The 17,305-nt window shown below is 45.9% G+C and overlaps 1 protein-coding gene across 6 annotated transcripts in view; it reads right to left on the reverse strand.

The window, feature by feature from the left end:
- STXBP5L (syntaxin binding protein 5L) overlaps positions 1 to 17,305 on the reverse strand; it is a 3,950,894-nt gene that overhangs the window by 2,811,490 nt on the left and 1,122,099 nt on the right. For all 6 annotated transcript variants that reach the window (XM_069635832.1, XM_069635831.1, XM_069635829.1 and 3 more), the window contains exon 5: positions 11,745 to 11,879. In XM_069635832.1, the coding sequence (XP_069491933.1) occupies positions 11,745 to 11,879 (135 nt within the window). The remainder of the gene's footprint in view (positions 1 to 11,744; positions 11,880 to 17,305) is intronic.

The raw sequence follows: 17,305 nt of genomic DNA on the forward strand, positions 1-17,305 counted from the left end.
AGCCTCAGGGCGATAATCCCACCTTCAGGCTGGCGAGCATCACCTAGCTCTAAACATTGAGAATATCCGATTCTGCAGACATACATTAGCCTCAGGGCGATAATCCCTTTGTATTTTCTTCTTGATGTCACTCCCCACAAGTATTGTGTCTGCCCAATACTGGACCTAAATAACCAAAGGTTTGTAGTCGTCAGTTGACAATTGCGCCTTTGAGACAAAGTTATACCCCTTACAACCTTGTCTCAAAGGCGCTGTCACCCAATAGTTATAAATATTGCTCCTGCCGCTTGTTGGAAATCAAGTCTCCAACTCATTTTTTTCTTCGAACGCCCACTTTATAAAGCTCCAAGAAGAAAATGGCTGCTCCCGTTTATCTTTTAGAATTTTACATTTATATTTTATATCACAAATGTACAGTTTTTGAAGCAGTTGTATTCATTTTTTTTATCACGCAGTACTATTCGGAATGCTTTTATGTGTCACTTTAATGGCCCCTGCCGGAAATAAAGCTTTTCCTGTTTTTGATTCTGAATGGGTTATTTATTCTGCACCAAAGTGCTTTAACAGCGACTAGGCTGTGGCATAAGTAGTCAAAGATGGGAACTTGACCCAGCTAGTCACCTCCTTGGGGGTCACACGCCTTGCTTTGGGCACAGCACCATGGTCTAGAAGTTACCGGGCACATGGTGCACAATGAGTAGCCAACTGTAAAATAGGTGAGAAAAGCGATAACTTATAGCGCTTTGAAAGTACAAGGCTGAGAAGTGATCGCTATATTAAAGAAATGTTTTATTGTTGAGGACATTTTTGATATCATTTGGATTCCTGGACAGGTAGACCATTTCTGTTACCGAAGTCAGTTACCAGCCATGATTTTCAATGTTTTACTAGGGTCGTCCATGGACTTGACCAACAATTGGCAGACAAAAAACCTTGGCGATGAATGAACGTCGTACCGTGCAACATGTTTTAGTCTGGTCAGTGCCTCGTAACGATGTGAGGAAGCCCTTCTGGGCTCAACAGGCTCTCCTCTTGCTCTCCGGAGCACATCTCTCTTCTGGAGTCCCAGGGGGGCTCTCCTCTTACAGACAGGAGCAAAGCCCTCCTCTGTGCTTACAGGGGTCTCATCGCCCTTGCTAAATCCCAACCCTTTTCTAAGGTCAAGGGGTTCTCCTCCTCCACACTGGTGCACAACCCTCTTTTAGGCTTCAAAGGGATCCCCACTTCCTCACTGAAGCACACGTCTCTTCTGGAATTGCAGGGCTTCACCTCTTCCTCACAGGAGCATAATTGCCCTTCTCGGTTGAAGGGGGTTCCCCATCTCTGGTGCTTTCCAACTTCCTCAACAAATTCCTCTCCTCAGCACCAGTCCAAAGACACTTCCTTTGATGTGTAGCCTTAGTTTTAAAGACTGCGCCATCCCCCCCATTGACTGAGACCATGTTTTATATTAATTGGATAATTGGCTTCCTACTCTGAGCCAGGGGAAGGAAGCCTTTAAAAAGCTTGCCACCATTTATGATTTTTTTTAAAACCTTTTTTTCCAGTGCAAGAGCTCCCCACATGCCTTCTGGGTGTTCCCTGCAAGGGAATTTGGGGGGGGAGGGGAGGGTTTCTGATGGAAAAGGAAAAGTTTCTGACCTGTGGAAAAACGTTTTTTCCTTCAAGAAAGGGGAAGGAAACTTTGCTACATCTGCCGGGGCTAGGGAGAGGCATTCTTCTTTACAAACGCCACCCCTCGAGGGCTTGGATACGTTGGTTTCCCCTACACGAATTTGCACCTTTGGCCTAAGTGGTCTCTCTGAGTGTGCAATTGTTTCCCCATAGACCAACTGCCTCTGAAACCCTGATAGACCTTCCGAAATGTACTACATGTTTTGGATCTCTAAACATGCTACATCCTGGGAGATGAGTCACAAATATCCTTTTTCTTTGGGACCAGGTAATTACTAACTAGCTGCTCTCTGGGGGGGGGGGGGTGTTAGGGAATAGGCATGGGATGTTCTGCCTAACATCCTGGGTTTGATTTAGAGAGATGCTCTTGAAGTATATTTGGAGAGACTACCATGGGGTTAGTCTGTAAGCCCTCCACCCCATCTGTGCATTAATTCTTCTCCTTGCACCGGATAACACTTAGGATGTTTAACTGGTCGGATTGGGTTGTGGGTACTTACTCTAAGGCAGACAGTGAGCAGAATATGAGGTTAGCCGTGAAGCCAGCGGTGTGGGCTGCACTCCCAGATACCACTTACATGTGGTGTATATTTTCAATGTTATGTTAAATAAGCAATAGGATACCAGTAATAGTGTTTACATGACGAAATGTGTATTTATTCTTTCAGCTGGTATTTAATCATTTGAATCCAATGTTTGCAGATGCATCAAATGTGTGGCCTATGCATTTCGGACAAACTCACAATGTTAATCATTGACAAACATGATGGTTACTGTGATGGTTCAACTTGTGATACATATGATGGAACTTGATAGGGTATTATATTATATATTATATTGATATGTGCATGATACTGGGGACAATTTCTAACCTCTGTGTTTTATTACACTTCATTCAATTGAGTGGCACGTTCTTGTAACATTGAGTTATTTAATAACGTTATATGTAAACTAACACTATGTTGATATATTAGTAATAACAATCATTGGCCCTGACGAAGGACGAGTTAGTCCGAAATGCATAGGCCACCCTTTAGATGCATCTGCAAACATTGGATTCGAATGATTAAATACCAGCTGAAAGAATAAATACACATTTCTTCATCTAAACACTATTACTGGTATCATATTGTTTATTGAACATAACATTGAAAATATACACCACATGTAAGTGGTATCTGGGAGTGCAGCCCACACCGCTGGCTTCACGGCCAAGGTCTCGTTTCAGTTTTTTGCAGTGCCATTTCACAGAGGCACCTCACCAGTGGGTTTGCACCCCATGCAGAGTTATTAAGATATCATAACTGAAAAATAAGGATTCAAAATTCAGGTTGTGCACACTCACCTCTTATCGGCAGAATATGAGGTTGGCACTGTGACTTTGTCACAACAACCAGATTATGAGGAACACTCTGGACACTGTAGTTGAGGGCCCGGCACACACTAGTGACCTTGGGAGCTGAAGCATGGGTTCAGAAGGCTTAGGATCCTGTTTCACTGTTGCTCCGGAATGGACGCGTAGTGTCTTGTCATGATCGCACAATGTGGATCTTTCTATGGAGCCATTACATACAAACGTTGGCAACAAAGTTGCTGCATCACCAGGGATACGTTTCAACCAAAGTCCTGGGAGCCAGAGAAGTCATTCCAGCACGGATCTCTCATAGGGCCTGTGAGCAGACGCGAGGGACCATCTGAAAGGCCCCTCGAGTGAAAGCTGTGGGGAGTGTTCGGCCTGCAGATTAAGCAGTTTTTGTCATCTTGACTTGATGCCTGGATTTAGAGTGCCTAGGCAGTACCTCTGACCGTGTGCAGGGCTTGGCACTGTGAAATCAACATCAGTGGTAACACCACAGGGCCACCCACAATAGTCCCTTGTCTGGTACTCACTAGTACTCTTGGGAGTCACTGGCAGAGCATGGACCAGCAGGAACATGGTCACTGGGCTAGGGTGTGGGTGAGAATACACATTCTATAGATTGATTATTCCTTATGAAACATTCATGGAGTGCGGATAGAAAGAGGACACTTTAAGTTTGCCTCCAAGCTGAGGAGCCTTGATCAGAAGGCCAAAGGGCACACAAGGTTCAGTGGGGTCCCTGTCAAGCTCTTCTAAAGAAAAGGTGTATGGATCTGTGTTAGAACAGAAGCACTTGCCTGCTACAGGATTACCAGTCTGGGCTCGGCCCTCGATGTAGTACAGAGATGGTGACCACACAGATCTTCAACAATGCCTTGTGCATAATGGGCAAAGGGGACCACTGCCTCTTGGTCCTTCTCAATCTCTCTTAGGCACTTGACGTGGCTGATCATAATGCCCATCTCGGATTTCTCACTATAAAGATTGGCTCCAGTGTCTTTAATGGCCTGGTTTACCTTACACCAGTCGGACAGGAACCGGCTAGGTGTATGCACTGTCCAGCTACGTGCAGCATTCCCAAGGATCCAGCCTTTTACCTATCATCTTCAATCTATTTCTAAAGCCTCTAGGAGCACCACTTGGTGTCCCTAACATCTACTTGCACCAGTAAACAGACAACACAGCTCTACCTGGAACTCAGCTGTGTTCAAGACATATTGTAGCTGGAACATTGCCTTCCGATAGTTCAGTCCTGCATGACAAACTCATATGTCAAACTCAACATCACTAAAACCGATTTTGTGCTCCTCAGATCCCCAACCAGTCAACCACTCCTCCAATCATGTTCTTTTTTGTTTTTACTTTCATTTGATTCTTTTTCCAACCAAAACTTGCAGTTCACCACTCTGATCCCATCACAGTATTACACGTATCAATGTCATCAACAATATGAAGCAACGGATCTCTGCCCGCCATCATTGTATGCACTGTCTTATATTCCAAGTTGGGTACGCCCACACCCTACGTTCAAGTGCAGACGCCTCGTCCATGATCCTGCCTCCTCTGTCCTGCACCAGGTACCAAGAGTGTAACAGCCTCCCCCAAACTCCTATTCAGGCATCAGCCCCGAAGTCTGGCAGCCTCATCAATCTGTTTGTCCTTCACTTGCCCTCGGAACCCCACTCCCTTGTGCCTCCTTGCCTGTCTCCACTGCCACGCTCTTTCTCCTGCCACTGAAAACAACACAAAAATGCACTCGCTCCTACAACTGGAAGGAGAACAGCACGACGTCCTAGAATCCTCACGACCTACAGTACCACCACTGAATATCCCCAATCACTCCCCCACTGATCTATGTATTGCGCGAACCACATTTCACTGCCAGGTCATATGTCCAGTCTCCACCACTTGTGAATTCCTTTGTGAAGCACCTGATGGCAGCACTGCACAGCCTACTGTTTTATACACCATATGTGTTTCTGTACGAGACACGTCCCCCTAAATTAAAAAAATACAAATAGAATGGCATTGTGCTTTATAGTTTTTGGGAGTCAAACCAAATCCTAACAAAGCAATTCAATGTTGATGGGTGCTGAATCCTTACATATTTGATGGGGGCCCAGATCAAATCTGCTCCTTTCTTATACGATATTCGCAATGAGCCAGAGTAGGAACCAAACCATTTATGTGGCATTGGCGCATGGAAATCATCAACAATGAAGATTGCCCATGCTGAGAGCGCTGGACAGTCTTGATTCTATTAAAGACAAGGAGGCAAGCATTATGCATTTCTTTCTTTATTACTGCATGTTAGCAATTTCAAATCTTGAACATTTTTAAAACTTCTTAACACTTTAACTGCCTAAACCTTTTGTTTCCTCTGTATTGAAACCAAAATAGCGTTGTCAGTTCAAGTCTTTTAAAATGTTCTCTAAACCACAACTCTCATGGGTCTTTGTTTCCCTGTATGCTTCCACTGTCCTTAGTATCCAATCAGGCTCCGGCTCAAGGTATATATCATCCCCCTCTGTAATCCTCTTCCTCTTTCTTTGGTGTTAAAGTCTATATAACTCTCAATTCAACTGGAAACTTTGCCATAAGATCAACTGGAACTTCCTTCTCGTAGCCCCATGCTCTGGCAGAACTGTAGAACAAGATACTCGCTCTCGAGCGTAACTGTATTCATGTTTGCTTCTGGTCTTCCCATGAAACCAATAGATAACAGATTTTAAGGGGGGGTTTTCACACAGTCTGACACATGTATTGTCACCGCAAAAATAGTTTGTGTTCATTACATGCATTTTTATATAATATATCCCTGGATGGGATATAATGCTCGCCTCCTTGTCTTTAATAGAATCAAGACTGTCCAGCGCTCTCAGCATGGGCAATCTTCATTCTATGGCGAGACAGGAGGCGAGCATTATGTTTATTCAAAGCTGTTAATCACTGTATTCGCTATCTGAGATTTAGGCTTGTAATAGAAAGTCTTAAACGTAGTCTCATTTGACCAATCTGCCACTTTCATAATATCCTGCAGTGGTACGCCTGCTGAAAACGCTCTAGAAGCCATCGTGCCTCTTACTGAATGTGCTTCAAACTGCGATAAATCAATGCCTGCCCAATGCATCACTTCTCGCACCCACCTTGCTATTGTAGCTGTTGTAACAGCATGAAAAGGCATCCTACGTGCCATCAAGAGCTGTGTAACCCCTCTCGGTCTAACCGGAGCTGTAATTACTTCATAATCTTTAATACATTGTGCCACGCATAACTTGCTGTTATTGGGGAAGTATGGATAAGATATTACTGCTAAATCTGATTTTGCTCTATTTGCTACATTAAATGCTACTCCTTCCGGGTAGAACATTTTCCTGTCTACTTCTAAAGCCTTCACATCCGATACTCTCCTGCGCACTATGAGGCAAAGCAACATCGCTAGCTTCCGGAATAACTGGGATCGAGAAAGATCCTTATTCTGTGGCCAGGAAAGGAATAATCTAAAGACTGCTTGCACGTCCCACAAAGCAGCATATCTGGGAGCTGGCGGTTTACGCATCTTCATTCCTTTCAATAGTCTCAAAATTGTAGGATGCTCTCCTATTGGCTTGTCCCCAACTTTGACGTGGCCGGCTGAAATGGCGGACCTGTACACACCAATCATTCTGTAGGCTGCTCCTTCTGCAAATTTCTGTGCTAGGAAGTTTATCACCTGCACTATAGAGGCCGAAACGGGATCTGAATTTACTCATGTGCAGAAAGCATTCCACTGCCTCCACGCGGCACCATAGCTCCTAATGGTTGATGGTGCCCACGAGTCTCTGATGCACTCGGCAGCGAACTGCGAAATGCCTGGGAGTTGCCATCTCTGCCTGAAATCCTGCAGGCCATCAAACTCAGTGTTCCTCCCAGCACTAGTAGATGCTGAAGAATGTCTACTCTGTGAGGAATCACTCTCGGAAAATCCGTAGAAAGTTCCATTACTACTGGAAACCATGGTTGCGATTTCCATATCGGGACTATTATCACTAGCTCTGCCTGTTCTCTGCAGACTTTCGCTAATGCTCTTGTCAACATTATGAACGGCATAGTGAACCGCTCCCGTCCAGTGCTGCAGAAATGCATCCATCCCTGCTGCAGCTGGGTCTATTCTCCAGCTGAACAAATTTGGAACCTGAGCGTTCAGTCTGGACGCAAATAGATCTGTGTCCAGAGGGCCCCATAATTATTGGAACCGCTGGAACACGTCTGCCGGGAGTCTCCAGTCGGTGGAGTCTACCAAATAGCACGAATTCCAGTCTGCTATCGTATTCCGACACATTGGCAAATACTCTGCTGATACTGATATCTGGTGGTCGAGGCAGAAATGCCAAAAATCTTTCGCCAGTTTGGCCAACATCCTGGAGGAAGTACCTCCTAGTTTGTTGATATATCATACAGCCGAGATATTGTCCATCTTGAGCAGCACGCAACATTTCACTCGCTCTTTGGTAAAAGCTTACACTGCGAAGGACCCTGCTAGAAGTTCCAAGCAGTTTATGTGAAGTGACAATTCTTCCTCGGACCATTTTCCTCCTGTTTCGAAGGAACCGCACCGTGCTCCCCACCTGGCCCTGCTCGCATCTGACGCGATCACGATGTCTGAGGTGTCTCCAAAGATGGCCCTGCCTTTCCAGGCTTCCATGGTGTGTAGCCACCAATGGATCTAGGTGATGGCCTCCTGATCCAAAGTTACTAGTTGGTGATACCCTATACCTCCTCTGAGGTGACGCATCTTCAATCCCTGGAGTGTCCTGTAATGTAGGGGCCCGGGAAATATAGCTTGTATGGATGCCGCTAGCAATCCCACTAACTGGGCTAGGCTGCCAAGGGAAACTACTTTCTTCGCTGCTGTAGCTCAGAGCTCCTTTTTTATACCTTTAATTTTTGCTGGCGGGAGCTCTAACGTGGCTTTCCGGGTATCTATCATGAAGCCCAGGAACTCCATCCTCTGTGATGGTCGTAGGTCGGATTTCTCTTCGTTCACTATGAAGCCGAGAGAGGACATGAGTCGACATACCCAAGACGCCTGCTCTTGCAGGGTCGCGGCGTGTTGTCCTATAAAGAGGATATCGTCTAGGTAGAGGATCATCCTGATTCCCCTCTCCCGAATAGCTGCTGCTACTGGACGTGTGATCTTGGTAAAAGCCCAAGGAGCTGATGCCAAGCCGAATGGGAGACATGCATCAGCTCCCCAACGAAAACAAAGGTATCTCTGATGCTGTACTGCGATCGGAATGGTAAGGTAGGCGTCCTTCAGATCCAGTCTCACTAACCAGTCTACTGCTCTGAGCAGGTCTCGTAGAAGGTGTATGCCTTCCATCTTGAAGTGGCGATATACTACCCATTCGTTGAGACCTTTCAGGTTGATAACTGGCCTTACTTTCTCCCCTCTGTGTACCAAGAACATATTGCTGAGGAAACCTTCCCCTTTCTGATCTATCTGTATCGCCTTTTTGTCTGCTAAACTGCGCAGTTCGGCAAATAGCTGGATTTCAAAGAACTAACTGCGCAGTTCAGAAAATAGCTGTTGTTGTTCTTCTAATGGTATATGTATCCTCGCAGGTTCTCGCGCTTGCGCAGGAGTGCCTACAAATTCTAACTTCATCCCTGTTATCACTTGCAGTACCCAAGCATCGCTTGACAATTTTCACCATGCATTCAAAAACCAGCGTGTCCTGCCTCCGATCGTAGGGAGAGGAGGTGTCTGAACACTCACCGTGTGGTGCGTTAGCTTGTCTGTAGGCTACCCTGCCTCTGCGATTCCTAGGGAAACGGGCTCTGGATGGGAAGAAGTTGTCTTGCTAGCGATTCTTCCAGTTTTAGCCTCTATGATTTTGAGGTCTTCTGAATTTCCCAAAGCGACCGGACACCCGACCTCTCTGCCGTCCGGTCCCAGCAAAAACTCGTCCTGGGAATATTTGTCTGATAGAACTCTGCGCTTTCTCGAGCACTGAATATGTCCCCACAAACTGGGACATCTCCTTTGCGAATGTGTCGCCGAACAGCAGACCTTTTCCTTCTCCTCCCACCTCGTACGAGGCGAGATCACTGAACTTGCTGTCGATCTTCAGCAACACGCCCGGTGCCTCTTGGCCGAGAGAGCGAATTAGCATTGCCTAGAAGGCAAACTGCTCTTTGTGCCCAGTGCTACTACGTCCACTGGTTTCCCAGTGTCTGCTGCTTTCTCCGCTAGGTCCATTATCTTGGCGAGTGGGCCAGCCAGGTCTAGGACCCTGTCTTGGCACCCTCGCCAGGCTCTGTCCACCCCTTTCCTTATATCTTTGGTTGCTTTTGTGACAAACATCACCATTTTGGGGTCTAGCTCCGGGGTATCTGCGACTTTCCCTGGAAGGAGCGGTCGGGGGCATTCTGCTTTCATCTTTGCCCTTCTCTGTCCAGCGGCTTTCGTAGGTGCTGCGCCATATATTGGGCCACCCTCGGTGACAGCACCCATTCTGAGGGTCTAGGATGTGCAATGGCCTCTTAGTCAAACATATCCAGTAGGCTCTCTTCCTCCTCTTCTTGAGGCTGTGTAGCCGGTTTCGGCTGTGGCATTATAATGTCTTCCTCGCCATCCTCCTCATCCCCTTCAGTGTGCACCCCTGGGGCAGGGGGTCGAGAGTCTGGCACCACTGCCCTCATCATAAAGGATTTCTTAAGCCTGCTCACCGGGTCGGAAGACTCTTGGGGTGTTGGGTCCACCACTTCTGCTGTGCTCGGGGGGCGTCAAAGAGGTGGTTCTCTTCCGAGCCTTTTTACTGCCCTGTTCCACTCCTGCATCGGGGTGTCTTCCTGATGTTCCCTCCCCCGGGATCAAAGCCCTCTTACTCCTGGGTGTCTTGTCCTCTGCATTCTGTTTATACAGTATGGATTCAAGGTGATCTAGCCTCTGTGCTAGGGGCATCATGCCCTGTGACACTGCTTGTGACAGTGAATCACCCAGAACCCTCTCAAAACTGGGTGAGAGGTCCTCTTCTGGTGCAGGCTGTTCTTCCCACTCTTCAGCACTCCATTCAAGTGAAGTACTGTGTGAGGCTGTGTGGCTTCTGTATTGTGCCATTTCACTTCGTGAGCTGAAAGCTGATAGAGGGAACACAGGCTAAACTCCACACGTAGCATGTAATCAATGCTCCTCTCTTTTTTTTTTAAAATGCGTTTGTGTAAGCCGCTGTGATCTGAAGTATGTTGCCCCTTTTGAAACGACCGTAAACGAAATCTCTATGGTGAGATACGTTGCATCGTCGTAGTGTCAGAGGAGATTCCCTGCTGGCGACCGTGGGGTCCTAAAGCCCCACGCGTGTCGTGCCTGTGAGGGAATCCCTCTGCTGGCGTCCGCGTGGTCCTAAAGAACTACACGCGCCATGTGTGGTCTGTGAGGGGAATCCCTCCGATGGTGCTCGCGGGGTCCTAATGCCCTTGTGTGCCGTGCGCTGCCTGTGAGGGGAAAACCTCTCTCACGGTCTCTGCGCATCATGCTGAGGAGAAGGAGGGGCCGGTTGCCTAACGCGGGTTCGCTCGCCCACGGCTCTGGCCCCTACCTCCGAGCGTTCTGGAGAGAAATCTCCCGTCTGGCCTGAGCGCAGTGTAAACAAATTTGCGCGCTTCTCCTGCTTTATTATTTTATAATTGCCAGTATGCTGCGCTTACTTCTTATTCAAAAATACGCATATCCAAATACAAATACACATAAAGACATAAGCATATCTAAATACACATAAAGGCACCTATCTCGACTTGCAGCAACAAAGAAAGAGGAAGAAGATTACAGAGGGGATGATATATACCTTGGGCCGGAGCCTGATTAGATACTGGGGACACTGGAAGCATACAGGGAAACAAAGACCCATGGGAGTTGTGGTTTAGAGGAGAACATTTTAAAAGACTTGAACTGACAACCATATTTTGGTTTCAATACAGAGGAAACAAAATGTTTAGCCAGTTAAAGTGTTAAGAAGTTATAAAAATGTTCAAGATTTGAAATTGCTGACATGCAGTAATAAAGAAAGAAATGCATAATGCTCTCCTCCTGTCTCGCCATAGAATTGCGTGCAGACTTTGGCTTCTGCTACCACTTCTGACACAACAACCTTGCGTAGGAGGCAACATTTCAACTTTGTTAAAAGGAGAAGACAGTGCAGAGGGAGCGCGTGTGCCATTCCCTTTATAGGTCAGAGCAGATTATTAGGGTGTGTCATGATCCCCATCTTCACAAGGGACCTGCCACCAGACACAGCAAGGGGAGCTGAAATCCACTGGTGATAAGGAAGCTTCTGTCTACTAGCAAGTTATCGTCTTCCAAAGCCTCCAGAGTCATTTCATTCAAATCTCTTATATGTTTTTGATGTTACTCTCAACACGGCTCGGAAACATCCTAATTCCGGGCTTTCCCCATGAAAAGCAGAGTTCGTAGCTCACAGGCATATATATTCCTATAATAATAGTCATTCAACCATGGTGCTTGGGGAGCAGTGGTTATGTCACGGATTTCACCAGGGAAGTACCATCAGACTAAAACCAATACATTGCTTACTCCAGAATCAATGCCTTTAGAAAAAAATTGAAACATACAATACTTTGGGCATCTAGGGATGAAGCAAGAAGGTGAGCATGGTTCTGTGCATTTAAACCACACAGGAACTCGAAACATGGCCTCTGCATATCCACTTACAGTTCTATCGCCTTGTTCCACATGATCACGTATCCTGAGAGAATGAAGGATTCGATATTTACAATGTGCGTATTCCCTCGCTCCGTCCCAACGTACAGCCATTTGCTCTGGAAGGGAAGATGGCAGGAAGTGATGCTGGAAGACAAACAAGAAAAAAGAAATAGGCTTTCAACACTCTTGAAGTACATCAACATCAAATAGTTATTATTTTGCAGAGTGATCTCTTTCTTATACAGACCCAGAAACAAACTTTCTCTGCATTTACCCCCGTACTGTGGAAAATCATCCCAGTCAAAATGATCTCCTTTTCTCTACATTCATTCAATTGAGTAAACAGATCAACAGGTATATGTTTAAGGAGTATCCGTTAGACTCGATCACACTATTCCAAAGATCTGCTATACCTGTCCCGAGATCCTCTCCTTCCCGCCCCTTACCCTACATGACCACTTACACTCCACACAATCTGCAAGTTGTCAATCATCACCAGCACACTGCTGTAGGTATATTCTACTATTCCCACCAACAGTTGATATAAATCATGGTCCAAATAACCCCAATGAAAATTAAAAAAAAGTATATTTCAGGATGGGTACTCTATGGCTTGCTTATTTACTAAACTTTGGGTTATTAATGGATTGGAAATTTTCCCACTATGTGGGACTAGAGAAGAGACAATTGGGTTGAGACAGAGAGCCTTGCGACATCTCTATTTGATACCCATGTTAAGATCTTTTGGCATTTCCACAACCACTGAGGCATTGGTGATGTGTAAAAGCACAGTATCCAAATATTGTCCTTCTTAACTGCGCTTGGCTGCTAAGACCAAAGGAGCAGTGAGAGTGGAGCATAGAATCTTCAGTCATTTGCTAAGGGCCGGTCAATGCTGCGAAATCCTGATCTAATGAGGTAGACCGCTTTCTTCCACCACCTTACAGTGTTTATCTTTGTACTGGTTTTTAATGTATGGTATCCTGTCCTTGTATGTAACTCTTGTATTAGGGGGGCTGCAGGTGTGTTTCTCTCCCCCCTTGTGTGGCCCCATGGGATGTTCCTTTTGATATGCATATTTCTCTTTTTTTGTATAATTGGTATTGCAATGTATGGCAACATGTTTACAATTTTTGATGATTCAGTATGCTAAGGCATAATTTAATGGCATGACAATTAAATATGTTTTTATATGTATTTGGGACAATTTTGTATACCTTTTTACGATCACAATTACTCCAAGTATAAGAACATTGAGTAACGTTAGAGGATCTTGGACGGGATTTTAAAATTGTTTAACTGTAATTTGTATGCACTTTCATGGCTTTGTGCCGAAATAAAAGTTTTGATGATAAAAATAAAAAAGTAAAACACTGACGTATCCTCTAAATGTTGCTATACACAATAATAATGAACAGAAGGCATTCTATGTTATGTTATGTTACTTTGCATTTATATAGCGCTCTATATATCATTGGTATGATCTCAAAGCGCTGGTAGGTTGAACACCCTAGGGAACCGCAGTTCAGGTCAGTAGAGAGAGATAGTGTTGTAGGGTGCGTGGGTGCACCAGTTTGTGTGCAGCTGGTGTAATTGCCGGATGGTAGCTGCATACTAGCATTAGGTGTGGTGCTGAGGATATCACTTGGATGTGTGCACTCTGATGGGTGGACACCCAGACTGGACTCTGGCTGCGTTAGGCCTGAAGGACGCATTATGTGAGCAACCATGCCAGAATGTCATGGGATCGCTGCAATTTATTAGGGTGATGAAGTGTTCATGGGGTAGTGTTCATATGTGAACAGCTAGGCCGAATTTATCAGGGGTATAGCTGTGCTCTAGTCGTGTGATGGTGTATAGTAGAGAGTAAGCGTAGTGATGTGGTATGATATGATGGTTCATCTTTAAAGTGCCCGAGACCAGGCACGTAAACAGGATAGCATGGAACACAGCGAAACATGAACACACAGTCACAGGGGGCTGGGCTTACAGCGACAGGAGGGGGGGGCATACGGATATGAAGCAACAGAATTGGGAACAAGAAAGCAGGCTACACAGTGGCACATGGGCACAGTGGGCACACATCGACGAGAGGGTTGGGTAATACATTGGGATACAAGGCGACATCACAGGAACAGGATGGCAGGGAACACAGCGACACACAGACACACAGTGACAGGGGGCTGGGCTTACAGCGAGAGGAGGGAGGAATAGGGATATACAACAGCAGCATGGGGAACAAGAAAGCAGGGTACACAGAAACACATGCACGGTTGGCACACACAGGAACTAGGGGGTAGGGTAAGTTCCATCCATTCTATCCATCATCCATCCATCCCATTCATCAATTTCTTCCATTCCATCCCTCCTTCCATTTGTTCCCATCCATCCTTTCCATCAAGTCCAACTAGTCCAACTAGTCTGTCACTTTCATCCATCCTTTCCATCCATTCCTATACATCCATTTAGTCCATCCATCCAGTCAATCTAGCCCGTCACTTCCATCACTTCTTTTCCATATACATACATTCCATCCATTGATTCATTCCACATGCATCCATTTCATCCATTCATTCCATATCTGTCCATCCATTCCATCTGTCCATTCCATGCCGTCATCCACCCATTTCTTCCATCTATCCACTCCACATACATCCATTTCATCCATTCTATCCTTCTTATCCCTTCTCTCCATTCCTTCAATTTCATCCATCCATTCCATCCTCCAATAAATCTATTCTATCTGTCCATTCCATCCATCCATTTCATTCATTCTATCCATTCAATCCATTTCATCCATTCTATCCATTTAATCCATTCTAACCATCTATTCCATCCATCCATGCCATCCATCTTTCTATTCATTCCATCCATCCATGCATCCAATCCATTCAATCCATCCATTCAATCAATCCATTCCATCTATTCATTCCATCCATTCTATCCATTCTATCATCCATCCATTAGTTCTATCAATTCTATCTATCTTTCTATTCCATCCATCCTATCCATTCAATCCATCCATTCTATCCATCCATTAGTTCCATCCGGTCCATTTTATCCATTCCATCCATTCCATCTAGTCCATTTGTCTATCTATTTCATTCATTGCATCCATCAATCTATTCCATCCATACCACCCATTCCATCCGACCCATCCATTCCATCCGTCCATCCATTCTATCCATTTCATCCATTTCCTTCATTCAACCCATTTAATTAATTCTGTCAATCCAATCCATCCAATCTATTCCGTCCGTTCCATCTGTCCATTCCATCCATCCATTCCATCAATTCTCTGTTCCATCCGTCCATTCCATCCATTCTATCCATTCAATCCCTTCCATCTATTTCATCGAATTCATCCATTCTATCCCATCCATCGTTCTATTCTATCCATTAAATCTATCCATCCATTCTATCCAGTCTATCCATCCATCCATTCTATCAATTTCATCCTATCCATTCCATCCTATCCTATCCATTCTATCCATCCATTCCATTAGTTCCATTCATTTCATCCAGTCCATCCGTCTATCCATTTCATCCATTCCATTCCTACCATCCAGTCCATCCAATCCATCTGTCCACTCATTCCATCCATTCTATCCATTTCATCCATCTATCGATTTCATCCATTCTATCCATTCCAGGATGAATTAATTCTGTCCATTCCATCTATTTGATCCATTCTGTCCATTCCATCTATTTGATCCAATCTATCCATTCCATCCATCCGTACCATCCATTCCATTTCATGGGGGCCTCATGTGGGTAGGATCTAAGAGATATTTGTTCAGTGGTCAGGGTTACTATACTATAGCCCAATCATTGGGTGTATTCATTGAAGACCAGGATGGAAGTCCCATTGTGTATTTAGTCATTGGGGTGTTGGAAGTTCAGTCATATCTTTAAGGTTGATTTTGGCGTTATGGAAAGAGCCATGTTTTAAGTAATTTGCGGAATGACATTCATTACACGGAAGGCGGTAATCCAGGGTGCTATTAGCACCCTGGACCATGCCGGTAAATTACCGGCACCGCCTTGGCGGAAAGGGGATTTACCGCCCCATTCCAAGGTTGGAGGGGCGGTAAATCCCCCTTCCGCCATTGCCCTTCCCCATTCCCATTTCTGCCCCATAGGGCTCTATGGGAATGGGGAAGGCACTAATTACGGCACCGCAATATTGCGGTGCCGTAATTAGCTCCGAGGTCCCTTAGCGGGTTGGTACTTAACGCCTGCAAGAAGCAGGCGTTGATTCCTCCAACCCGCAAAGGGACCTCGTAGTACGGCGGTAAGGGTTAACGGTCACCGTTGCCATTAACGGTGACCGTTAACCCTTACCGCCGTCCGTGTAATGAGGCCCCTAGTCTTGGATGTGTCGGATGTGTGGTGGAAGCGAGTTCCACAGAGTCGGGGCCAATGCTGAGAAAGAGGATCCTCCGATCCTGATGGAGTTAGTGGCTGGGATCACTAAAAGGAGGGCAGTGCTTTAGCTTAGGGTGCGGGGTGGGAAGTAAGGTTTTAACTTGGCTTGTAGGTATAGTGGGCCGGTCTTGTGCACTGCACGATGAGTGATGCACAGGGACTTCAAAGTGGCCCTTCGTCCGACTGGGAGCCAATGAGGGGTTCGAAGAGCTGGAGCGGTGCGGTCCCGAGCGCCCAGGGTGAGGAGCAGTTTAGCAGCAGCGTTTTGCGCTCTTTGAAGTTTATTAAGGTGGTATGCCGGGACCCGTAGGTACAGGGAGTTGGCATAGTCCAGTCTCGACATTACAACAGACATAACAGCGGCAAGTCTGTTCGGGAAGGAGAGGTAGGGAAAAATGCGCCTCAGAATTTTGATATGGTAGTGACAACATTTAGATACATTGTTGATCTGTCAGTAGAGTGTTAGGCCATAGTGCACCCTAGGGTTTTTACTGTGATGGAGGGGGTGGGGGTTGGCCATTGGAAGGGGGCCAAGGAATGGGACGAGGTAGAAGCTCAGTGTTGCCGCACCCCGTGATTTCGATTTTAGTGGGTTTTAAGAAGAGGGGGTTTATAGTCATCCAACGGTCGATCTCTAGGAGGCAGGCTGCGAGGTCGGGTTGGGGGTTGGAGTCTGAGTTGTGGATTTTAAGGATGATTTGGGTATCGTCGGCGTAGTTGTAGCACAAGATATTGTACAGGCAGATAATTCCAGGAAGGGTGGACATATAGAGGTTGAATAGAAGAGCAGATAGACATGCGCCTTGCGGTACTCCAGTATTGACCGAGCGAGCAGTTGAGACAAAAGGGGAGAGAAGGGTTATTTGTTTCCTGTTGAGGAAGGAGGTGATCCATTTGAGGGCAGTGTCACGGATTCCAAGCGAGTAGATACGGTCAAGGAGGATTGAGTGGTTAATCTTGTCGAAGGCTGCAGACAGGTCGAGGAGAATTAGTGCTGCGCATCCTGCAGCATCTGCAGTGATCTTAAGATCGTCAAAGATTGAGGTCAGAGTTGTTTCGGTTCCATGTCGCGGTCTGAAGCCCGATTGTGCGGGGTTGAGGAGTTTGTTTGATTCAACAAAGGCATTTATTTGGGAGTATGC

This window comes from Ambystoma mexicanum, chromosome 7p (genome assembly GCF_040938575.1).
Source record: "Ambystoma mexicanum isolate Mex_15411 chromosome 7p, UKY_AmexF1_1, whole genome shotgun sequence".
In the NCBI taxonomy this organism is placed as follows: Eukaryota; Metazoa; Chordata; class Amphibia; order Caudata; family Ambystomatidae; genus Ambystoma; species Ambystoma mexicanum.